Raw genomic sequence first — 25231 nt, forward strand, 5'->3', positions numbered from 1 at the left:
GCAGTGTCAGTTTTTAGAATATCTTCAGGTTGTGTTGTTCTGTCACTTGTAGGTGGTATTGCGTGAGTCGTAGGAAGTTGGGAAGTTGACTCGTCAGTTTCTGTGTGTATTTGTGTTGTTGGTGTAACGTGTGGCGTTGTGTCTTTGACATGTGTGGTAAGCATTTCTAGTGTGTTTGTTGGTGTTGTACTTTCTGGTGTCTTTTCTGTCGATGTCATTTTTGTAGCTTCTGTGCTAGACGTATCAATGGGTGGGAGTTCAGTGACAGTCGTATGTTCTGTTGTTGAAGAAGCAATAGTTGTTTGAGTTGTTGGTGTCATTGTGGTATGAGGAATGGTTGTGGGCATAGATGTTTCTACTTCTTCGGCGAGAGTTGACTGAGTCGGTAGTTTTGTAGTTATGGTGAGAGGTTCTGCAGTGTCAGTTTTTAGAATATCTTCAGGTTGTGTTGTTCTGTCACTTGTAGGTGGTATAGCGTGAGTCGTAGGAAGTTGGGAAGTTGACTCGTCAGTTTCTGTGTGTATTTGTGTTGTTGGTGTAACGTGTGGCGTTGTGTCTTTGACACGTGTGGTAAGCATTTCTAGTGTGCTTGTTGGTGTTGTAGTTTCTGGTGTCTTTTCAGTAGATGTCATAGTTGTAGCTTCTGTGCTAGACGTATCAATGGGTGGGAGTTCAGTGACAGTCGTATGTTCTGTTGTTGAAGAAGCAATAGTTGTTTGAGTTGTTGGTGTCATTGTGGTATGAGAAATGGTAGTGGGCATAGATGTTTCTACTTCTTCGCCTAGAGTTGACTGAGCTGGTAGTTTTGTTGTTGTGGTGAGAGGTTCTGCAGTGTCAGTTTTTAGAATATCCTCAGGTTGTGTTGTTCTTTCACTTTTAGTTGGTATAGCGTGAGTCGTTGTAGGAATTTGGGAAGTTGACTGCTCAGTTTCTGTGTGTATTTGTGTTGTTGGTGTAATGTGTGTCGTTGTGTCTTTGACATGTGTGGTAAGCATTTCTAGTGTGCTTGTTGGTGTTGTACTTTCTGGTGTCTTTTCAGTCGATGTCATAGTTGTAGCTTCTGTACTAGACGTATCAATGGGTGGGAGTTCGGTGACAGTCGTATGTTCTGTTGTTGAAGAAGCAATAGTTGTTTGAGTTGTTGGTGTCATTGTGGTATGAGAAATGGTAGTGGGCATAGATGTTTCTACTTCTTGGGCTAGAGTTGACTGAGTCGGTAGTTTTGTAGTTATGGTGAGAGGTTCTGCAGTGTCAGTTTTTAGAATATCCTCAGGTTGTGTTGTTCTTTCACTTGTAGGTGGTATAGCGTGAGTCGTTGTAGGAATTTGGGAAGTTGACTCCTCAGTTTCTGTGTGTATTTGTGTTGGTGTAACGTGTGTCGTTTTGTCTTTGACATGTGTGGTAAGCATTTCTAGTGTGCTTGTTGGTGTTGTAGTTTCTGGTGTCTTTTCAGTAGATGTCGTAGTTGTAGCTTCTGTGCTAGACGTATCAGTGGGTGGGAGTTCAGTGACAGTCGTATGTTCTGTTGTTGAAGAAGCAATAGTTGTTTGAGTTGTTGGTGTCATTGCGGTATGAGAAATGGTAGTGGGCATAGATGTTTCTACTTCTTCGGCTAGAGTTGACTGAGTCGGTAGTTTTGTAGTTATGGTGAGAGGTTCTGCAGTGTCAGTTTTTAGAATATCTTCAGGTTGTGTTGTTCTGTCACTTGTAGGTGGTATAGCGTGAGTCGTAGGAAGTTGGGAAGTTGACTCGTCAGTTTCTGTGTGTATTTGTGTTGTTGGTGTAACGTGTGGCGTTGTGTCTTTGACACGTGTGGTAAGCATTTCTAGTGTGCTTGTTGGTGTTGTAGTTTCTGGTGTCTTTTCAGTAGATGTCATAGTTGTAGCTTCTGTGCTAGACGTATCAATGGGTGGGAGTTCAGTGACAGTCGTATGTTCTGTTGTTGAAGAAGCAATAGTTGTTTGAGTTGTTGGTGTCATTGTGGTATGAGAAATGGTAGTGGGCATAGATGTTTCTACTTCTTCGCCTAGAGTTGACTGAGCTGGTAGTTTTGTAGTTGTGGTGAGAGGTTCTGCAGTGTCAGTTTTTAGAATATCTTCAGGTTGTGTTGTTCTGTCACTTGTAGTTGGTATAGCGTGAGTCGTTGTAGGAAGTTGGGAAGTTGACTCGTCAGTTTCTGTGTGTATTTGTGTTGTTGGTGTAACGTGTGTCGTTGTGTCTTTGACTTGTGTGGTAAGCATTTCTAGTTTGCTTGTTGGTGTTGTAGTTTCTGGTGTCTTTTCAGTCGTTGTCATAGTTGTAGCTTCTGTGCTAGTTGTATCATTGCGTGGGAGTTCAGTGACAGTCGTATGTTCTGTTGTTGAAGAAGTAATAGTTGTTTGAATTGTTGGTGTCATTGTGGTATGAGAAATGGTAGTGGGGATAGATGTTTCTACTTCTTCGGCTAGAGTTGACTGAGTCGGTAGTTTTGTAGTTATGGTGAGAGGTTCTGCAGCGTCAGTTTTTAGAATATCTTTAGGTTGTGTTGTTCTTTCACTTGTAGGTGGTATAGCGTGAGTCGTTGTAGGAAGTTGGGAAGTTGACTCGTCAGTTTCTGTGTGTATTTGTGTTGTTGGTGTAACGTGTGTCGTTGTGTCTTTGACTTGTGTGGTAAGCATTTCTAGTGTGCTTGTTGGTGTTGTACTTTCTGGTGTCTTTTCTGTCGATGTCATTGTTGTAGCTTCTGTGCTAGACGTATCAATGGGTGGGAGTTCAGTGACAGTGGTATGTTCTGTTGTTGAAGAAGCAATAGTTGTTTGAGTTGTTGGTGTCATTGTGGTATGAGAAATGGTAGTGGGCATAGATGTTTCTACTTCTTGGGCTAGAGTTGACTGAGTTGGTAGTTTTGTTGTTGTGGGGAGAGGTTCTGCAGTGTCAGTTTTTAGAATATCCTCAGGTTGTGTTGTTCTTTCACTTGTAGGTGGTATAGCGTGAGTCGTTGTAGGAATTTGGGAAGTTGACTCCTCAGTTTCTGTGTGTATTTGTGTTGGTGTAACGTGTGTCGTTGTGTCTTTGACATGTGTGGTAAGCATTTCTAGTGTGTTTGTTGGTGTTGTACTTTCTGGTGTCTTTTCAGTCGATGTCATAGTTGTAGCTTCTGTACTAGACGTATCAATGGGTGGGAGTTCGGTGACAGTCGTATGTTCTGTTGTTGAAGAAGCAATAGTTGTTTGAGTTGTTGGTGTCATTGTGGTATGAGAAATGGTAGTGGGCATAGATGTTTCTACTTCTTGGGCTAGAGTTGACTGAGTCGGTAGTTTTGTAGTTATGGTGAGAGGTTCTGCAGTGTCAGTTTTTAGAATATCCTCAGGTTGTGTTGTTCTTTCACTTGTATGTGGTATAGCGTGAGTCGTTGTAGGAATTTGGGAAGTTGACTCCTCAGTTTCTGTGTGTATTTGTGTTGGTGTAACGTGTGTCGTTGTGTCTTTGACATGTGTGGTAAGCATTTCTAGTGTGCTTGTTGGTGTTGTAGTTTCTGGTGTCTTTTCAGTAGATGTCATAGTTGTAGCTTCTGTGCTAGACGTATCAATCGGTGGGAGTTCAGTGACAGTCGTATGTTCTGTTGTTGAAGAAGCAATAGTTGTTTGAGTTGTTGGTGTCATTGTGGTATGAGAAATGGTAGTGGGCATAGATGTTTCTACTTCTTGGGCTAGAGTTGACTGAGTCGGTAGTTTTGTAGTTATGGTGAGAGGTTCTGCAGTGTCAGTTTTTAGAATATCCTCAGGTTGTGTTGTTCTTTCACTTGTAGGTGGTATAGCGTGAGTCGTTGTAGGAATTTGGGAAGTTGACTCCTCAGTTTCTGTGTGTATTTGTGTTGGTGTAACGTGTGTCGTTGTGTCTTTGACATGTGTGGTAAGCATTTCTAGTGTGCTTGTTGGTGTTGTAGTTTCTGGTGTCTTTTCAGTAGATGTCATAGTTGTAGCTTCTGTGCTAGACGTATCAATCGGTGGGAGTTCAGTGACAGTCGTATGTTCTGTTGTTGAAGAAGCAATAGTTGTTTGAGTTGTTGGTGTCATTGCGGTATGAGAAATGGTAGTGGGCATAGATGTTTCTACTTCTTCGGCTAGAGTTGACTGAGTTGGTAGTTTTGTAGTTATGGTGAGAGGTTCTGCAGTGTCAGTTTTTAGAATATCTTCAGGTTGTGTTGTTCTGTCACTTGTAGGTGGTATTGCGTGAGTCGTAGGAAGTTGGGAAGTTGACTCGTCAGTTTCTGTGTGTATTTGTGTTGTTGGTGTAACGTGTGGCGTTGTGTCTTTGACATGTGTGGTAAGCATTTCTAGTGTGTTTGTTGGTGTTGTACTTTCTGGTGTCTTTTCTGTCGATGTCATTGTTGTAGCTTCTGTGCTAGACGTATCAATGGGTGGGAGTTCAGTGACAGTGGTATGTTCTGTTGTTGAAGAAGCAATAGTTGTTTGAGTTGTTGGTGTCATTGTGGTATGAGAAATGGTAGTGGGCATAGATGTTTCTACTTCTTGGGCTAGAGTTGACTGAGTTGGTAGTTTTGTTGTTGTGGGGAGAGGTTCTGCAGTGTCAGTTTTTAGAATATCCTCAGGTTGTGTTGTTCTTTCACTTGTAGGTGGTATAGCGTGAGTCGTTGTAGGAATTTGGGAAGTTGACTCCTCAGTTTCTGTGTGTATTTGTGTTGGTGTAACGTGTGTCGTTGTGTCTTTGACATGTGTGGTAAGCATTTCTAGTGTGTTTGTTGGTGTTGTACTTTCTGGTGTCTTTTCAGTCGATGTCGTAGTTGTAGCTTCTGTGCTAGACGTATCAGTGGGTGGGAGTTCAGTGACAGTCGTATGTTCTGTTGTTGAAGAAGCAATAGTTGTTTGAGTTGTTGGTGTCATTGTGGTATGAGGAATGGTTGTGGGCATAGATGTTTCTACTTCTTCGGCGAGAGTTGAATGAGTCGGTAGTTTTGTAGTTATGGTGAGAGGTTCTGCAGTGTCAGTTTTTAGAATATCTTCAGGTTGTGTTGTTCTGTCACTTGTAGGTGGTATAGCGTGAGTCGTAGGAAGTTGGGAAGTTGACTCGTCAGTTTCTGTGTGTATTTGTGTTGTTGGTGTAACGTGTGGCGTTGTGTCTTTGACACGTGTGGTAAGCATTTCTAGTGTGCTTGTTGGTGTTGTAGTTTCTGGTGTCTTTTCAGTAGATGTCATAGTTGTAGCTTCTGTGCTAGACGTATCAATGGGTGGGAGTTCAGTGACAGTCGTATGTTCTGTTGTTGAAGAAGCAATAGTTGTTTGAGTTGTTGGTGTCATTGTGGTATGAGAAATGGTAGTGGGCATAGATGTTTCTACTTCTTCGCCTAGAGTTGACTGAGCTGGTAGTTTTGTTGTTGTGGTGAGAGGTTCTGCAGTGTCAGTTTTTAGAATATCCTCAGGTTGTGTTGTTCTTTCACTTGTAGTTGGTATAGCGTGAGTCGTTGTAGGAATTTGGGAAGTTGACTGCTCAGTTTCTGTGTGTATTTGTGTTGTTGGTGTAATGTGTGTCGTTGTGTCTTTGACATGTGTGGTAAGCATTTCTAGTGTGCTTGTTGGTGTTGTACTTTCTGGTGTCTTTTCAGTCGATGTCATAGTTGTAGCTTCTGTACTAGACGTATCAATGGGTGGGAGTTCGGTGACAGTCGTATGTTCTGTTGTTGAAGAAGCAATAGTTGTTTGAGTTGTTGGTGTCATTGTGGTATGAGAAATGGTAGTGGGCATAGATGTTTCTACTTCTTGGGCTAGAGTTGACTGAGTCGGTAGTTTTGTAGTTATGGTGAGAGGTTCTGCAGTGTCAGTTTTTAGAATATCCTCAGGTTGTGTTGTTCTTTCACTTGTAGGTGGTATAGCGTGAGTCGTTGTAGGAATTTGGGAAGTTGACTCCTCAGTTTCTGTGTGTATTTGTGTTGGTGTAACGTGTGTCGTTTTGTCTTTGACATGTGTGGTAAGCATTTCTAGTGTGCTTGTTGGTGTTGTAGTTTCTGGTGTCTTTTCAGTAGATGTCGTAGTTGTAGCTTCTGTGCTAGACGTATCAGTGGGTGGGAGTTCAGTGACAGTCGTATGTTCTGTTGTTGAAGAAGCAATAGTTGTTTGAGTTGTTGGTGTCATTGCGGTATGAGAAATGGTAGTGGGCATAGATGTTTCTACTTCTTCGGCTAGAGTTGACTGAGTCGGTAGTTTTGTAGTTATGGTGAGAGGTTCTGCAGTGTCAGTTTTTAGAATATCTTCAGGTTGTGTTGTTCTGTCACTTGTAGGTGGTATAGCGTGAGTCGTAGGAAGTTGGGAAGTTGACTCGTCAGTTTCTGTGTGTATTTGTGTTGTTGGTGTAACGTGTGGCGTTGTGTCTTTGACACGTGTGGTAAGCATTTCTAGTGTGCTTGTTGGTGTTGTAGTTTCTGGTGTCTTTTCAGTAGATGTCATAGTTGTAGCTTCTGTGCTAGACGTATCAATGGGTGGGAGTTCAGTGACAGTCGTATGTTCTGTTGTTGAAGAAGCAATAGTTGTTTGAGTTGTTGGTGTCATTGTGGTATGAGAAATGGTAGTGGGCATAGATGTTTCTACTTCTTCGCCTAGAGTTGACTGAGCTGGTAGTTTTGTAGTTGTGGTGAGAGGTTCTGCAGTGTCAGTTTTTAGAATATCTTCAGGTTGTGTTGTTCTGTCACTTGTAGTTGGTATAGCGTGAGTCGTTGTAGGAATTTGGGAAGTTGACTCCTCAGTTTCTGTGTGTATTTGTGTTGTTGGTGTAATGTGTGTCGTTGTGTCTTTGACATGTGTGGTAAGCATTTCTAGTGTGCTTGTTGGTGTTGTACTTTCTGGTGTCTTTTCAGTCGATGTCATAGTTGTAGCTTCTGTGCTAGACGTATCAATGGGTGGGAGTTCGGTGACAGTCGTATGTTCTGTTGTTGAAGAAGTAATAGTTGTTTGAGTTGTTGGTGTCATTGTGGTATTAGAAATGGTAGTGGGCATAGATGTTTCTACTTCTTCGGCTAGAGTTGACTGAGTTGGTAGTTTTGTAGTTGTGGTGAGAGGTTCTGCAGTGTCAGTTTTTAGAATATCTTTAGGTTGTGTTGTTCTTTCACTTGTAGGTGGTATAGCGTGTGTCGTTGTAGGAAGTTGGGAAGTTGACTCGTCAGTTTCTGTGTGTATTTGTGTTGTTGGTGTAACGTGTGTCGTTGTGTCTTTGACTTGTGTGGTAAGCATTTCTAGTTTGCTTGTTGGTGTTGTAGTTTCTGGTGTCTTTTCAGTCGTTGTCATAGTTGTAGCTTCTGTGCTAGTTGTATCATTGCGTGGGAGTTCAGTGACAGTCGTATGTTCTGTTGTTGAAGAAGTAATAGTTGTTTGAATTGTTGGTGTCATTGTGGTATGAGAAATGGTAGTGGGGATAGATGTTTCTACTTCTTCGGCTAGAGTTGACTGAGTCGGTAGTTTTGTAGTTATGGTGAGAGGTTCTGCAGCGTCAGTTTTTAGAATATCTTTAGGTTGTGTTGTTCTTTCACTTGTAGGTGGTATAGCGTGAGTCGTTGTAGGAAGTTGGGAAGTTGACTCGTCAGTTTCTGTGTGTATTTGTGTTGTTGGTGTAACGTGTGTCGTTGTGTCTTTGACTTGTGTGGTAAGCATTTCTAGTGTGCTTGTTGGTGTTGTACTTTCTGGTGTCTTTTCTGTCGATGTCATTGTTGTAGCTTCTGTGCTAGACGTATCAATGGGTGGGAGTTCAGTGACAGTGGTATGTTCTGTTGTTGAAGAAGCAATAGTTGTTTGAGTTGTTGGTGTCATTGTGGTATGAGAAATGGTAGTGGGCATAGATGTTTCTACTTCTTGGGCTAGAGTTGACTGAGTTGGTAGTTTTGTTGTTGTGGGGAGAGGTTCTGCAGTGTCAGTTTTTAGAATATCCTCAGGTTGTGTTGTTCTTTCACTTGTAGGTGGTATAGCGTGAGTCGTTGTAGGAATTTGGGAAGTTGACTCCTCAGTTTCTGTGTGTATTTGTGTTGGTGTAACGTGTGTCGTTGTGTCTTTGACATGTGTGGTAAGCATTTCTAGTGTGTTTGTTGGTGTTGTACTTTCTGGTGTCTTTTCAGTCGATGTCGTAGTTGTAGCTTCTGTGCTAGACGTATCAGTGGGTGGGAGTTCAGTGACAGTCGTATGTTCTGTTGTTGAAGAAGCAATAGTTGTTTGAGTTGTTGGTGTCATTGTGGTATGAGGAATGGTTGTGGGCATAGATGTTTCTACTTCTTCGGCGAGAGTTGACTGAGTCGGTAGTTTTGTAGTTATGGTGAGAGGTTCTGCAGTGTCAGTTTTTAGAATATCTTCAGGTTGTGTTGTTCTGTCACTTGTAGGTGGTATAGCGTGAGTCGTAGGAAGTTGGGAAGTTGACTCGTCAGTTTCTGTGTGTATTTGTGTTGTTGGTGTAACGTGTGGCGTTGTGTCTTTGACACGTGTGGTAAGCATTTCTAGTGTGCTTGTTGGTGTTGTAGTTTCTGGTGTCTTTTCAGTAGATGTCATAGTTGTAGCTTCTGTGCTAGACGTATCAATGGGTGGGAGTTCAGTGACAGTCGTATGTTCTGTTGTTGAAGAAGCAATAGTTGTTTGAGTTGTTGGTGTCATTGTGGTATGAGAAATGGTAGTGGGCATAGATGTTTCTACTTCTTCGCCTAGAGTTGACTGAGCTGGTAGTTTTGTTGTTGTGGTGAGAGGTTCTGCAGTGTCAGTTTTTAGAATATCCTCAGGTTGTGTTGTTCTTTCACTTGTAGTTGGTATAGCGTGAGTCGTTGTAGGAATTTGGGAAGTTGACTGCTCAGTTTCTGTGTGTATTTGTGTTGTTGGTGTAATGTGTGTCGTTGTGTCTTTGACATGTGTGGTAAGCATTTCTAGTGTGCTTGTTGGTGTTGTACTTTCTGGTGTCTTTTCAGTCGATGTCATAGTTGTAGCTTCTGTACTAGACGTATCAATGGGTGGGAGTTCCGTGACAGTCGTATGTTCTGTTGTTGAAGAAGCAATAGTTGTTTGAGTTGTTGGTGTCATTGTGGTATGAGAAATGGTAGTGGGCATAGATGTTTCTACTTCTTGGGCTAGAGTTGACTGAGTCGGTAGTTTTGTAGTTATGGTGAGAGGTTCTGCAGTGTCAGTTTTTAGAATATCCTCAGGTTGTGTTGTTCTTTCACTTGTAGGTGGTATAGCGTGAGTCGTTGTAGGAATTTGGGAAGTTGACTCCTCAGTTTCTGTGTGTATTTGTGTTGGTGTAACGTGTGTCGTTTTGTCTTTGACATGTGTGGTAAGCATTTCTAGTGTGCTTGTTGGTGTTGTAGTTTCTGGTGTCTTTTCAGTAGATGTCGTAGTTGTAGCTTCTGTGCTAGACGTATCAGTGGGTGGGAGTTCAGTGACAGTCGTATGTTCTGTTGTTGAAGAAGCAATAGTTGTTTGAGTTGTTGGTGTCATTGCGGTATGAGAAATGGTAGTGGGCATAGATGTTTCTACTTCTTCGGCTAGAGTTGACTGAGTCGGTAGTTTTGTAGTTATGGTGAGAGGTTCTGCAGTGTCAGTTTTTAGAATATCTTCAGGTTGTGTTGTTCTGTCACTTGTAGGTGGTATAGCGTGAGTCGTAGGAAGTTGGGAAGTTGACTCGTCAGTTTCTGTGTGTATTTGTGTTGTTGGTGTAACGTGTGGCGTTGTGTCTTTGACACGTGTGGTAAGCATTTCTAGTGTGCTTGTTGGTGTTGTAGTTTCTGGTGTCTTTTCAGTAGATGTCATAGTTGTAGCTTCTGTGCTAGACGTATCAATGGGTGGGAGTTCAGTGACAGTCGTATGTTCTGTTGTTGAAGAAGCAATAGTTGTTTGAGTTGTTGGTGTCATTGTGGTATGAGAAATGGTAGTGGGCATAGATGTTTCTACTTCTTCGCCTAGAGTTGACTGAGCTGGTAGTTTTGTAGTTGTGGTGAGAGGTTCTGCAGTGTCAGTTTTTAGAATATCTTCAGGTTGTGTTGTTCTGTCACTTGTAGTTGGTATAGCGTGAGTCGTTGTAGGAATTTGGGAAGTTGACTCCTCAGTTTCTGTGTGTATTTGTGTTGTTGGTGTAATGTGTGTCGTTGTGTCTTTGACATGTGTGGTAAGCATTTCTAGTGTGCTTGTTGGTGTTGTACTTTCTGGTGTCTTTTCAGTCGATGTCATAGTTGTAGCTTCTGTGCTAGACGTATCAATGGGTGGGAGTTCGGTGACAGTCGTATGTTCTGTTGTTGAAGAAGTAATAGTTGTTTGAGTTGTTGGTGTCATTGTGGTATTAGAAATGGTAGTGGGCATAGATGTTTCTACTTCTTCGGCTAGAGTTGACTGAGTTGGTAGTTTTGTAGTTGTGGTGAGAGGTTCTGCAGTGTCAGTTTTTAGAATATCTTTAGGTTGTGTTGTTCTTTCACTTGTAGGTGGTATAGCGTGTGTCGTTGTAGGAAGTTGGGAAGTTGACTCGTCAGTTTCTGTGTGTATTTGTGTTGTTGGTGTAACGTGTGTCGTTGTGTCTTTGACTTGTGTGGTAAGCATTTCTAGTTTGCTTGTTGGTGTTGTAGTTTCTGGTGTCTTTTCAGTCGTTGTCATAGTTGTAGCTTCTGTGCTAGTTGTATCATTGCGTGGGAGTTCAGTGACAGTCGTATGTTCTGTTGTTGAAGAAGTAATAGTTGTTTGAATTGTTGGTGTCATTGTGGTATGAGAAATGGTAGTGGGGATAGATGTTTCTACTTCTTCGGCTAGAGTTGACTGAGTCGGTAGTTTTGTAGTTATGGTGAGAGGTTCTGCAGCGTCAGTTTTTAGAATATCTTTAGGTTGTGTTGTTCTTTCACTTGTAGGTGGTATAGCGTGAGTCGTTGTAGGAAGTTGGGAAGTTGACTCGTCAGTTTCTGTGTGTATTTGTGTTGTTGGTGTAACGTGTGTCGTTGTGTCTTTGACTTGTGTGGTAAGCATTTCTAGTGTGCTTGTTGGTGTTGTACTTTCTGGTGTCTTTTCTGTCGATGTCATTGTTGTAGCTTCTGTGCTAGACGTATCAATGGGTGGGAGTTCAGTGACAGTGGTATGTTCTGTTGTTGAAGAAGCAATAGTTGTTTGAGTTGTTGGTGTCATTGTGGTATGAGAAATGGTAGTGGGCATAGATGTTTCTACTTCTTGGGCTAGAGTTGACTGAGTTGGTAGTTTTGTTGTTGTGGGGAGAGGTTCTGCAGTGTCAGTTTTTAGAATATCCTCAGGTTGTGTTGTTCTTTCACTTGTAGGTGGTATAGCGTGAGTCGTTGTAGGAATTTGGGAAGTTGACTCCTCAGTTTCTGTGTGTATTTGTGTTGGTGTAACGTGTGTCGTTGTGTCTTTGACATGTGTGGTAAGCATTTCTAGTGTGTTTGTTGGTGTTGTACTTTCTGGTGTCTTTTCAGTCGATGTCGTAGTTGTAGCTTCTGTGCTAGACGTATCAGTGGGTGGGAGTTCAGTGACAGTCGTATGTTCTGTTGTTGAAGAAGCAATAGTTGTTTGAGTTGTTGGTGTCATTGTGGTATGAGGAATGGTTGTGGGCATAGATGTTTCTACTTCTTCGGCGAGAGTTGACTGAGTCGGTAGTTTTGTAGTTATGGTGAGAGGTTCTGCAGTGTCAGTTTTTAGAATATCTTCAGGTTGTGTTGTTCTGTCACTTGTAGGTGGTATAGCGTGAGTCGTAGGAAGTTGGGAAGTTGACTCGTCAGTTTCTGTGTGTATTTGTGTTGTTGGTGTAACGTGTGGCGTTGTGTCTTTGACACGTGTGGTAAGCATTTCTAGTGTGCTTGTTGGTGTTGTAGTTTCTGGTGTCTTTTCAGTAGATGTCATAGTTGTAGCTTCTGTGCTAGACGTATCAATGGGTGGGAGTTCAGTGACAGTCGTATGTTCTGTTGTTGAAGAAGCAATAGTTGTTTGAGTTGTTGGTGTCATTGTGGTATGAGAAATGGTAGTGGGCATAGATGTTTCTACTTCTTCGCCTAGAGTTGACTGAGCTGGTAGTTTTGTTGTTGTGGTGAGAGGTTCTGCAGTGTCAGTTTTTAGAATATCCTCAGGTTGTGTTGTTCTTTCACTTGTAGTTGGTATAGCGTGAGTCGTTGTAGGAATTTGGGAAGTTGACTGCTCAGTTTCTGTGTGTATTTGTGTTGTTGGTGTAATGTGTGTCGTTGTGTCTTTGACATGTGTGGTAAGCATTTCTAGTGTGCTTGTTGGTGTTGTACTTTCTGGTGTCTTTTCAGTCGATGTCATAGTTGTAGCTTCTGTACTAGACGTATCAATGGGTGGGAGTTCCGTGACAGTCGTATGTTCTGTTGTTGAAGAAGCAATAGTTGTTTGAGTTGTTGGTGTCATTGTGGTATGAGAAATGGTAGTGGGCATAGATGTTTCTACTTCTTGGGCTAGAGTTGACTGAGTCGGTAGTTTTGTAGTTATGGTGAGAGGTTCTGCAGTGTCAGTTTTTAGAATATCCTCAGGTTGTGTTGTTCTTTCACTTGTAGGTGGTATAGCGTGAGTCGTTGTAGGAATTTGGGAAGTTGACTCCTCAGTTTCTGTGTGTATTTGTGTTGGTGTAACGTGTGTCGTTTTGTCTTTGACATGTGTGGTAAGCATTTCTAGTGTGCTTGTTGGTGTTGTAGTTTCTGGTGTCTTTTCAGTAGATGTCGTAGTTGTAGCTTCTGTGCTAGACGTATCAGTGGGTGGGAGTTCAGTGACAGTCGTATGTTCTGTTGTTGAAGAAGCAATAGTTGTTTGAGTTGTTGGTGTCATTGCGGTATGAGAAATGGTAGTGGGCATAGATGTTTCTACTTCTTCGGCTAGAGTTGACTGAGTCGGTAGTTTTGTAGTTATGGTGAGAGGTTCTGCAGTGTCAGTTTTTAGAATATCTTCATGTTGTGTTGTTCTGTCACTTGTAGGTGGTATAGCGTGAGTCGTAGGAAGTTGGGAAGTTGACTCGTCAGTTTCTGTGTGTATTTGTGTTGTTGGTGTAACGTGTGGCGTTGTGTCTTTGACACGTGTGGTAAGCATTTCTAGTGTGCTTGTTGGTGTTGTAGTTTCTGGTGTCTTTTCAGTAGATGTCATAGTTGTAGCTTCTGTGCTAGACGTATCAATGGGTGGGAGTTCAGTGACAGTCGTATGTTCTGTTGTTGAAGAAGCAATAGTTGTTTGAGTTGTTGGTGTCATTGTGGTATGAGAAATGGTAGTGGGCATAGATGTTTCTACTTCTTCGCCTAGAGTTGACTGAGCTGGTAGTTTTGTAGTTGTGGTGAGAGGTTCTGCAGTGTCAGTTTTTAGAATATCTTCAGGTTGTGTTGTTCTGTCACTTGTAGTTGGTATAGCGTGAGTCGTTGTAGGAATTTGGGAAGTTGACTCCTCAGTTTCTGTGTGTATTTGTGTTGTTGGTGTAATGTGTGTCGTTGTGTCTTTGACATGTGTGGTAAGCATTTCTAGTGTGCTTGTTGGTGTTGTACTTTCTGGTGTCTTTTCAGTCGATGTCATAGTTGTAGCTTCTGTGCTAGACGTATCAATGGGTGGGAGTTCGGTGACAGTCGTATGTTCTGTTGTTGAAGAAGTAATAGTTGTTTGAGTTGTTGGTGTCATTGTGGTATTAGAAATGGTAGTGGGCATAGATGTTTCTACTTCTTCGGCTAGAGTTGACTGAGTTGGTAGTTTTGTAGTTGTGGTGAGAGGTTCTGCAGTGTCAGTTTTTAGAATATCTTTAGGTTGTGTTGTTCTTTCACTTGTAGGTGGTATAGCGTGTGTCGTTGTAGGAAGTTGGGAAGTTGACTCGTCAGTTTCTGTGTGTATTTGTGTTGTTGGTGTAACGTGTGTCGTTGTGTCTTTGACTTGTGTGGTAAGCATTTCTAGTTTGCTTGTTGGTGTTGTAGTTTCTGGTGTCTTTTCAGTCGTTGTCATAGTTGTAGCTTCTGTGCTAGTTGTATCATTGCGTGGGAGTTCAGTGACAGTCGTATGTTCTGTTGTTGAAGAAGTAATAGTTGTTTGAATTGTTGGTGTCATTGTTGTATGAGAAATGGTAGTGGGGATAGATGTTTCTACTTCTTCGGCTAGAGTTGACTGAGTCGGTAGTTTTGTAGTTATGGTGAGAGGTTCTGCAGCGTCAGTTTTTAGAATATCTTTAGGTTGTGTTGTTCTTTCACTTGTAGGTGGTATAGCGTGAGTCGTTGTAGGAAGTTGGGAAGTTGACTCGTCAGTTTCTGTGTGTATTTGTGTTGTTGGTGTAACGTGTGTCGTTGTGTCTTTGACTTGTGTGGTAAGCATTTCTAGTGTGCTTGTTGGTGTTGTACTTTCTGGTGTCTTTTCTGTCGATGTCATTGTTGTAGCTTCTGTGCTAGACGTATCAATGGGTGGGAGTTCAGTGACAGTGGTATGTTCTGTTGTTGAAGAAGCAATAGTTGTTTGAATTGTTGGTGTCATTGTGGTATGAGAAATGGTAGTGGGCATAGATGTTTCTACTTCTTCGGCTAGAGTTGACTGAGTCGGTAGATTTGTAGTTATGGTGAGAGGTTCTGCAGTGCCAGTTTTTAGAATATCTTCAGGTTGTGTTGTTCTGTCACTTGTAGGTGGTATAGCGTGAGTCGTTGGAGGAAGTTGGGAAGTTGACTCGTCAGTTTCTGTGTGTATTTGTGTTGTTGGTGTAACGTGTGGCGTTGTGTCTTTGACATGTGTGGTAAGCATTTCTAGTGTGCTTGTTGGTGTTGTACTTTCTGGTGTCTTTTCTGTCGATGTCATTGTTGTAGCTTCTGTGCTAGACGTATCAATGGGTGGGAGTTCAGTGACAGTCGTATGTTCTGTTGTTGAAGAAGCAATAGTTGTTTGAGTTGTTGGTGTCATTGTGGTATGAGAAATGGTAGTGGGCATAGATGTTTCTACTTCTTCGGCTAGAGTTGACTGATCTGGTAGTTTTGTAGTTGTGGTGAGAGGTTCTGCAGTGTCAGTTTTTAGAATATCTTTAGGTTGTGTTGTTCTTTCACTTGTAGGTGGTATAGCGTGTGTCGTTGTAGGAAGTTGGGAAGTTGACTCGCCAGTTTCTGTGTGTATTTGTGTTGTTGGTGTAACGTGTGGCGTTGTGTCTTTGACACGTGTGGTAAGCATTTCTAGTGTGCTTGTTGGTGTTGTAGTTTCTGGTGTCTTTTCAGTCGATGTCATAGTTGTAGCTTCTGTGCTAGACGTATCAATGGGTGGGAGTTCAGTGACAGTCGAATGTTCTGTTGTTGAAGAAGCAATAGTTGTTTGAGTTGTTGGTGTCATTGGGGTATGGGAAATGGTAGTGGGCATAGATGTTTCTACTTCTTCGGCTAGAGTTGACTGAGTTGGTAGTTTTGTAGTTATGGTGAGAGGTTTTGCAGTGTCAGTTTTAAGAATTTCTTCAGGTTGTGTTGTTCTGTCACTTGTAGGTGGTATAGCGTGAGTCGTTGTAGGAAGTTGGGAAGTTGACTCGTCAGTTTCTGTGTGTATTTGTGTTGTTGGTGTAACGTGTGTCGTTGTGTCTTTGACTTGTGTGGTAAGCATTTCTAGTTTGCTTGTTGGTGTTGTAGTTTCTGGTGTCTTTTCAGTCGGTGTCATAGTTGTAGCTTCTGTGCTAGTTGTATCATTGCGTGGGAGTTCAGTGACAGTCGTATGTTCTGTTGTTGAAGAAGTAATAGTTGTTTGAATTGTTGGTGTCATTGTGGTATGAGAAATGGTAGTGGGCATAGATGTTTCTACTTCTTCGGCTAGAGTTGACTGAGTTGGTAGTTTTGTAGTTATGGTGAGAGGTTCTGCAGCGTCAGTTTTTAGAATATCTTCAGGTTGTGTTGTTCTTTCACTTGTAGGTGGTATAGCGTGAGTCGTTGTAGGAAGTTGGGAAGTTGACTCGTCAGTTTCTGTGTGTATTTGTGTTGTTGGTGTAACGTGTGGCGTTGTGTCTTTGACATGTGTGGTAAGCATTTCTAGTGTGCTTGTTGGTGTTGTACTTTCTGGTGTCTTTTCTGTCGATGTCATTGTTGTAGCTTCTGTGCTAGACGTATCAATGGGTGGGAGTTCAGTGACAGTCGTATGTTCTGTTGTTGAAGAAGCAATAGTTGTTTGAGTTGTTGGTGTCATTGTGGTATGAGAAATGGTAGTGGGCATAGATGTTTCTACTTCTTGTGCTAGAGTTGACTGAGTTGGTAGTCTTGTTGTTGTGGGGAGAAGTTCTGCAGTGTCAGTTTTTAGAATATCCTCAGGTTGTGTTGTTCTTTCACTTGTAGTTGGTATAGCGCGAGTCGTTGTAGGAAGTTGGGAAGTTGACTCGTCAGTTTCTGTGTGTATTTGTGTTGTTGGTGTAACGTGTGGCGTTGTGTCTTTGACATGTGTGGTAAGCATTTCTAGTGTGCTTGTTGGGGTTGTACTTCCTGGTGTCTTTTCAGTCGATGTCATAGTTGTAGCGTCTGTGCTACTTGTCTCAGTTCGTGGGAGTTCAGTGACAGTCGTATGTTCTGTTGTTGAAGAAGCAATAGTTGTTTGAGTTGTTGGTGTCATTGTGGTATTAGAAATGGTAGTGGGCATAGATGTTTCTACTTCTTCGGCTAGAGTTGACTGAGTTGGTAGTTTTGTAGTTGTGGTGAGAGGTTCTGCAGTGTCAGTTTTTAGAATATCTTTAGGTTGAGTTGTTCTTTCACTTGTAGGTGGTATAGCGTGTGTCGTTGTAGGAAGTTGGGAAGTTGACTCGTCAGTTTCTGTGTGTATTTGTGTTGTTGGTGTAACGCGTGTCGTTGTGTCTTTGACTTGTGTGGTAAGCATTTCTAGTTTGCTTGTTGGTGTTGTAGTTTCTGGTGTCTTTTCAGTCGGTGTCATAGTTGTAGCTTCTGTGCTAGTTGTATCATTGCGTGGGAGTTCAGTAACAGTCGTATGTTCTGTTGTTGAAGAAGCAATAGTTGTTTGAATTGTTGGTGTCATTGTGGTATGAGAAATGGTAGTGGGCATAGATGTTTCTACTTCTTCGGCTAGAGTTGACTGAGTCGGTAGATTTGTAGTTATGGTGAGTGGTTCTGCAGTGCCAGTTTTTAGAATATCTTCAGGTTGTGTTGTTCTGTCACTTGTAGGTGGTATAGCGTGAGTCGTTGTAGGAAGTTGGGAAGTTGACTCATCAGTTTCGGTGTGTATTTGTGTTGTTGGTGTAACGTGTGGCGTTGTGTCTTTGACACGTGTGGTAAGCATTTCTAGTGTGCTTGTTGGTGTTGTAGTTTCTGGTGTCTTTTCAGTCGATGTCATAGTTGTAGCTTCTGTGCTAGACGTATCAATGGGTGGTAGATCAGTGACAGTCGTATGTTCTGTTGTTGAAGAAGCAATAGTTGTTTGAGTTGTTGGTGTCATTGGGGTATGAGAAATGGTAGTGGGCATAGATGTTTCTACTTCTTCGGCTAGAGTTGACTGAGTGGGTAGTTTTGTAGTTATGGTGAGAGGTTCTGCAGCGTCAGTTTTTAGAATATCTTTAGGTTGTGTTGTTCTTTCACTTGTAGGTGGTATAGCGTGAGTCGTTGTAGGAAGTTCGGAAGTTGACTCGTCAGTTTCTGTGTGTATTTGTGTTGTTGGTGTAACGTGTGGCGTTGTGTCTTTGACATGTGTGGTAAGCATCTCTAGTGTGCTTGTTGGTGTTGTACTTTCTGGTGTCTTTTCTGTCGATGTCATTGTTGTAGCTTCTGTGCTAGACGTATCAACGCGTGGGAGTTCAGTGACAGTCGTATGTTCTGTTGTTGAAGAAGCAATAGTTGTTTGAGTTGTTGGTGTCATTGTGGTATGAGAAATGGCAGTGGGCATAGATGTTTCTACTTCTTCGGCTAGAGTTGACTGATCTGGTAGTTTTGTTGTTGTGGTGAGAGGTTCTGCAGTGTCAGTTTTTAGAATATCCTCAGGTTGTGTTGTTCTTTCACTTGTAGTTGGTATAGCGTGAGTCGTTGTAGGAATTTGGGAACTTGACTGCTCAGTTTCTGTGTGTATTTGTGTTGTTGGTGTAATGTGTGTCGTTGTGTCTTTGACATGTGTGGTAAGCATTTCTAGTGTGCTTGTTGGTGTTGTACTTTCTGGTGTCTTTTCAGTCGATGTCATAGTTGTAGCTTCTGTGCTAGACGTATCAATGGGTGGGAGTTCGGTGACAGTCGTATGTTCTGTTGTTGAAGAAGCAATAGTTGTTTGAGTTGTTGGTGTCATTGTGGTATTAGAAATGGTAGTGGGCATAGATGTTTCTACTTCTTCGGCTAGAGTTGACTGAGTTGGTAGTTTTGTAGTTGTGGTGAGAGGTTCTGCAGTGTCAGTTTTTAGAATATCTTTAGGTTGTGTTGTTCTTTCACTTGTAGGTGGTATAGCGTGTGTCGTTGTAGGAAGTTGGGAAGTTGACTCGTCAGTTTCTGTGTGTATTTGTGTTGTTGGTGTAACGTGTGTCGTTGTGTCTTTGACTTGTGTGGTAAGCATTTCTAGTTTGCTTGTTGGTGTTGTAGTTTCTGGTGTCTTTTCAGTCGTTGTCATAGTTGTAGCTTCTGTGCTAGTTGTATCATTGCGTGGGAGTTCAGTGACAGTCGTATGTTCTGTTGTTGAAGAAGTAATAGTTGTTTGAATTGTTGGTGTCATTGTGGTATGAGAAATGGTAGTGGGGATAGATGTTTCTACTTCTTCGGCTAGAGTTGACTGAGTCGGTAGTTTTGTAGTTATGGTGAGAGGTTCTGCAGCGTCAGTTTTTAGAATATCTTTAGGTTGTGTTGTTCTTTCACTTGTAGGTGGTATAGCGTGAGTCGTTGTAGGAAGTTGGGAAGTTGACTCGTCAGTTTCTGTGTGTATTTGTGTTGTTGGTGTAACGTGTGTCGTTGTGTCTTTGACTTGTGTGGTAAGCATTTCTAGTGTGCTTGTTGGTGTTGTACTTTCTGGTGTCTTTTCTGTCGATGTCATTGTTGTAGCTTCTGTGCTAGACGTATCAATGGGTGGGAGTTCAGTGACAGTGGTATGTTCTGTTGTTGAAGAAGCAATAGTTGTTTGAATTGTTGGTGTCATTGTGGTATGAGAAATGGTAGTGGGCATAGATGTTTCTACTTCTTCGTCTAGAGTTGACTGAGTCGGTAGATTTGTAGTTATGGTGAGAGGTTCTGCAGTGCCAGTTTTTAGAATATCTTCAGGTTGTGTTGTTCTGTCACTTGTAGGTGGTATAGCGTGAGTCGTTGTAGGAAGTTGGGAAGTTGACTCGTCAGTTTCTGTGTGTATTTGTGTTGTTGGTGTAACGTGTGGCGTTGTGTCTTTGACACGTGTGGTAAGCATTTCTAGTGTGCTTGTTGGTGTTGTAGTTTCTGGTGTCTTTTCAGTCGATGTCATAGTTGTAGCTTCTGTGCTAGACGTATCAATGGGTGGTAGATCAGTGACAGTCGTATGTTCTGTTGTTGAAGAAGCAATAGTTGTTTGAGTTGTTGGTGTCATTGGGGTATGAGAAATGGTAGTGGGCATAGATGTTTCTACTTCTTCGGCTAGAGTTGACTGAGTGGGTAGTTTTGTAGTTATGGTGAGAGGTTCTGCAGCGTCAGTTTTTAGAATAACTTTAGGTTGTGTTGTTCTTTCACTTGTAGGTGGTATAGCGTTAGTCGTTGTAGGAAGTTGGGAAGTTGACTCGTCAGTTTCTGTGTGTATTTGTGTCGTTGGTGTAACGTGTGGCGTTGTGTCTTTGACATGTGTGGTAAGCATTTCTAGTGTGCTTGTTGGTGTTGTACTTTCTGGTGTCTTTTCAGTCGATGTCATTGTTGTAGCTTCTGTGCTAGACGTATCAACGGGTGGGAGTTCAGTGACAGTCGTATGTTCTGTTGTTGAAGAAGCAATAGTTGTTTGAGTTGTTGGTGTCATTGTGGTATGAGAAATGGTAGTGGGCATAAATGTTTCTACTTCTTCGGCTAGAGTTGACTGAGTTGGTAGTTTTGTAGTTATGGTGAGAGGTTCTGCAGCGTCAGTTTTTAGAATATCTTTAGGTTGTGTTGTTCTTTCACTTGTAGGTGGTATAGCGTGAGTCGTTGGAGGAAGTTGGGAAGTTGACTCGTCAGTTTCTGTGTGTATTTGTGTTGTTGGTGTAACGTGTGGCGTTGTGTCTTTGACATATGTGGTAAGCATTTCTAGTGTGCTTGTTGGTGTTGTACTTTCTGGTGTCTTTTCTGTCGATGTCATTGTTGTAGCTTCTGTGCTAGACGTATCAATGGGTGGGAGTTCAGTGACAGTCGTATGTTCTGTTGTTGAAGAAGCAATAGTTGTTTGAGTTGTTGGTGTCATTGGGGTATGGGAAATGGTAGTGGGCATAGATGTTTCTACTTCTTCGGCTAGAGTTGACTGAGTTGGTAGTTTTGTAGTTATGGTGAGAGGTTCTGCAGCGTCAGTTTTTAGAATATCTTCAGGTTGTGTTGTTCTTTCACTTGTAGGTGGTATAGCGTGAGTCGTTGTAGGAAGTTGGGAAGTTGACTCGTCAGTTTCTGTGTGTATTTGTGTTGTTGGTGTAACGTGTGGCGTTGTGTCTTTGACATGTGTGGTAAGCATTTCTAGTGTGCTTGTTGGTGTTGTACTTTCTGGTGTCTTTTCTGTCGATGTCATTGTTGTAGCTTCTGTGCTAGACGTATCAATGGGTGGGAGTTCAGTGACAGTCGTATGTTCTGTTGTTGAAGAAGCAATAGTTGTTTGAGTTGTTGGTGTCATTGTGGTATGAGAAATGGTAGTGGGCATAGATGTTTCTACTTCTTGTGCTAGAGTTGACTGAGTTGGTAGTCTTGTTGTTGTGGGGAGAAGTTCTGCAGTGTCAGTTTTTAGAATATCCTCAGGTTGTGTTGTTCTTTCACTTGTAGTTGGTATAGCGCGAGTCGTTGTAGGAAGTTGGGAAGTTGACTCGTCAGTTTCTGTGTGTATTTGTGTTGTTGGTGTAACGTGTGGCGTTGTGTCTTTGACATGTGTGGTATGCATTTCTAGTGTGCTTGTTGGGGTTGTACTTCCTGGTGTCTTTTCAGTCGATGTCATAGTTGTAGCTTCTGTGCTAGACGTATCAATGGGTGGTAGATCAGTGACAGTCGTATGTTCTGTTGTTGAAGAAGCAATAGTTGTTTGAGTTGTTGGTGTCATTGGGGTATGAGAAATGGTAGTGGGCATAGATGTTTCTACTTCTTCGGCTAGAGTTGACTGAGTGGGTAGTTTTGTAGTTATGGTGAGAGGTTCTGCAGCGTCAGTTTTTAGAATATCTTTAGGTTGTGTTGTTCTTTCACTTGTAGGTGGTATAGCGTGAGTCGTTGTAGGAAGTTGGGAAGTTGACTCGTCAGTTTCTGTGTGTATTTGTGTTGTTGGTGTAACGTGTGGCGTTGTGTCTTTGACATGTGTGGTAAGCATCTCTAGTGTGCTTGTTGGTGTTGTACTTTCTGGTGTCTTTTCTGTCGATGTCATTGTTGTAGCTTCTGTGCTAGACGTATCAACGGGTGGGAGTTCAGTGACAGTCGTATGTTCTGTTGTTGAAGAAGCAATAGTTGTTTGAGTTGTTGGTGTCATTGTGGTATGAGAAATGGCAGTGGGCATAGATGTTTCTACTTCTTCGGCTAGAGTTGACTGATCTGGTAGTTTTGTTGTTGTGGTGAGAGGTTCTGCAGTGTCAGTTTTTAGAATATCCTCAGGTTGTGTTGTTCTGTCACTTGTAGGTGGTATAGCGTGAGTCGTTGTAGGAATTTGGGAAGTTGACTGCTCAGTTTCTGTGTGTATTTGTGTTGTTGGTGTAATGTGTGTCGTTGTGTCTTTGACATGTGTGGTAAGCATTTCTAGTGTGCTTGTTGGTGTTGTACTTTCTGTTGTCTTTTCAGTCGATGTCATAGTTGTAGCTTCTGTACTAGACGTATCAATGGGTGGGAGTTCGGTGACAGTCGTATGTTCTGTTGTTGAAGAAGCAATAGTTGTTTGAGTTGTTGGTGTCATTGTGGTATGAGAAATGGTAGTGGGCATAGATGTTTCTACTTCTTGGGCTAGAGTTGACTGAGTCGGTAGTTTTGTAGTTATGGTGAGAGGTTCTGCAGTGTCAGTTTTTAGAATATCCTCAGGTTGTGTTGTTCTTTCACTTGTAGGTGGTATAGCGTGAGTCGTTGTAGGAATTTGGGAAGTTGACTCCTCAGTTTCTGTGTGTATTTGTGTTGGTGTAACGTGTGTCGTTGTGTCTTTGACATGTGTGGTAAGCATTTCTAGTGTGCTTGTTGGTGTTGTAGTTTCTGGTGTCTTTTCAGTAGATGTCATAGTTGTAGCTTCTGTGCTAGACGTATCAATCGGTGGGAGTTCAGTGACAGTCGTATGTTCTGTTGTTGAAGAAGCAATAGTTGTTTGAGTTGTTGGTGTCATTGCGGTATGAGAAATGGTAGTGGGCATAGATGTTTCTACTTCTTCGGCTAGAGTTGACTGAGTTGGTAGTTTTGTAGTTATGGTGAGAGGTTCTGCAGTGTCAGTTTTTAGAATATCTTCAGGTTGTGTTGTTCTGTCACTTGTAGGTGGTATTGCGTGAGTCGTAGGAAGTTGGGAAGTTGACTCGTCAGTTTCTGTGTGTATTTGTGTTGTTGGTGTAACGTGTGGCGTTGTGTCTTTGACATGTGTGGTAAGCATTTCTAGTGTGCTTGTTGGTGTTGTTCTTTCTGGTGTCATTTCAGTCGGTGTCATAGTTGTAGCTTCTGTGCTAGACGTATCAATGGGTGGGAGTTCAGTGACAGTCGTATGTTCTGTTGTTGAAGAAGCAATAGTTGTTTGAATTGTTGGTGTCATTGTGGTATGAGAAATGGTAGTGGGCATAGATGTTTCTACTTCTTCGGCTAGAGTTGACTGAGTCGGTAGTTTTGTAGTTATGGTGAGAGGTTCTGCAGTGTCAGTTTTTAGAATATCTTCAGGTTGTGTTGTTCTGTCACTTGTAGGTGGTATAGCGTGAGTCGTAGGAAGTTGGGAAGTTGACTCGTCAGTTTCTGTGTGTATTTGTGTTGTTGGTGTAACGTGTGGCGTTGTGTCTTTGACACGTGTGTTAAGCATTTCTAGTGTGCTTGTTGGTGTTGTAGTTTCTGGTGTCTTTTCAGTAGATGTCATAGTTGTAGCTTCTGTGCTAGACGTATCAATGGGTGGGAGTTCAGTGACAGTGGTATGTTCTGTTGTTGAAGAAGCAATAGTTGTTTGAGTTGTTGGTGTCATTGTGGTATTAGAAATGGTAGTGGGCATAGATGTTTCTACTTCTTGGGCTAGAGTTGACTGAGTTGGTAGTTTTGTTGTTGTGGGGAGAGGTTCTGCAGTGTCAGTTTTTAGAATATCCTCAGGTTGTGTTGTTCTTTCACTTGTAGGTGGTATAGCGTGAGTCGTTGTAGGAATTTGGGAAGTTGACTCCTCAGTTTCTGTGTGTATTTGTGTTGGTGTAACGTGTGTCGTTGTGTCTTTGACATGTGTGGTAAGCATTTCTAGTGTGTTTGTTGGTGTTGTACTTTCTGGTGTCTTTTCAGTCGATGTCGTAGTTGTAGCTTCTCTGCTAGACGTATCAGTGGGTGGGAGTTCAGTGACAGTCGTATGTTCTGTTGTTGAAGAAGCAATAGTTGTTTGAGTTGTTGGTGTCATTGTGGTATTAGAAATGGTAGTGGGCATAGATGTTTCTACTTCTTCGGCTAGAGTTGACTGAGTTGGTAGTTTTGTAGTTGTGGTGAGAGGTTCTGCAGTGTCAGTTTTTAGAATATCTTTAGGTTGTGTTGTTCTTTCACTTGTAGGTGGTATAGCGTGTGTCGTTGTAGGAAGTTGGGAAGTTGACTCGTCAGTTTCTGTGTGTATTTGTGTTGTTGGTGTAACGTGTGTCGTTGTGTCTTTGACTTGTGTGGTAAGCATTTCTAGTTTGCTTGTTGGTGTTGTAGTTTCTGGTGTCTTTTCAGTCGTTGTCATAGTTGTAGCTTCTGTGCTAGTTGTATCATTGCGTGGGAGTTCAGTGACAGTCGTATGTTCTGTTGTTGAAGAAGTAATAGTTGTTTGAATTGTTGGTGTCATTGTGGTATGAGAAATGGTAGTGGGGATAGATGTTTCTACTTCTTCGGCTAGAGTTGACTGAGTCGGTAGTTTTGTAGTTATGGTGAGAGGTTCTGCAGCGTCAGTTTTTAGAATATCTTTAGGTTGTGTTGTTCTTTCACTTGTAGGTGGTATAGCGTGAGTCGTTGTAGGAAGTTGGGAAGTTGACTCGTCAGTTTCTGTGTGTATTTGTGTTGTTGGTGTAACGTGTGTCGTTTTGTCTTTGACTTGTGTGGTAAGCATTTCTAGTGTGCTTGTTGGTGTTGTAGTTTCTGGTGTCTTTTCAGTAGATGTCATAGTTGTAGCTTCTGTGCTAGACGTATCAATGGGTGGGAGTTCAGTGACAGTGGTATGTTCTGTTGTTGAAGAAGCAATAGTTGTTTGAGTTGTTGGTGTCATTGTGGTATTAGAAATGGTAGTGGGCATAGATGTTTCTACTTCTTGGGCTAGAGTTGACTGAGTTGGTAGTTTTGTTGTTGTGGGGAGAGGTTCTGCAGTGTCAGTTTTTAGAATATCCTCAGGTTGTGTTGTTCTTTCACTTGTAGGTGGTATAGCGTGAGTCGTTGTAGGAATTTGGGAAGTTGACTCCTCAGTTTCTGTGTGTATTTGTGTTGGTGTAAAGTGTGTCGTGTCTTTGACATGTGTGGTAAGCATTTCTAGTGTGCTTGTTGGTGTTGTAGTTTCTGGTGTCTTTTCAGTCGATGTCATAGTTGTAGCTTCTGTGCTAGACGTATCAATGGGTGGGAGTTCGGTGACAGTCGTATGTTCTGTTGTTGAAGAAGCAATAGTTGTTTGAGTTGTTGGTGTCATTGTGGTATTAGAAATGGTAGTGGGCATAGATGTTTCTACTTCTTCGGCTAGAGTTGACTGAGTTGGTAGTTTTGTAGTTGTGGTGAGAGGTTCTGCAGTGTCAGTTTTTAGAATATCTTTAGGTTGTGTTGTTCTTTCACTTGTAGGTGGTATAGCGTGTGTCGTTGTAAGAAGTTGGGAAGTTGACTCGTCAGTTTCTGGGTGTATTTGTGTTGTTGGTGTAACGTGTGTCGTTGTGTCTTTGACTTGTGTGGTAAGCATTTCTAGTTTGCTTGTTGGTGTTGTAGTTTCTGGTGTCTTTTCAGTCGTTGTCATAGTTGTAGCTTCTGTGCTAGTTGTATCATTGCGTGGGAGTTCAGTGACAGTCGTATGTTCTGTTGTTG

The 25231-nt window shown here is 42.0% G+C and overlaps 1 protein-coding gene across 1 annotated transcript in view; it reads right to left on the bottom strand.

Moving 5' to 3' along the window:
- The window catches only part of LOC149132271 (uncharacterized), a 249127-nt gene that overhangs the window by 149709 nt on the left and 74187 nt on the right, over positions 1-25231 (bottom strand). The window contains exon 5 of the mRNA XM_089364881.1: positions 655-24347. Within this exon, the coding sequence (XP_089221007.1) occupies positions 655-24347 (23693 nt within the window). The remainder of the gene's footprint in view (positions 1-654; positions 24348-25231) is intronic.

Source organism: Octopus bimaculoides, chromosome 16, assembly GCF_046866305.1.
Source record: "Octopus bimaculoides isolate indiv1 chromosome 16, ASM4686630v1, whole genome shotgun sequence".
Taxonomy (NCBI): Eukaryota; Metazoa; Mollusca; class Cephalopoda; order Octopoda; family Octopodidae; genus Octopus; species Octopus bimaculoides.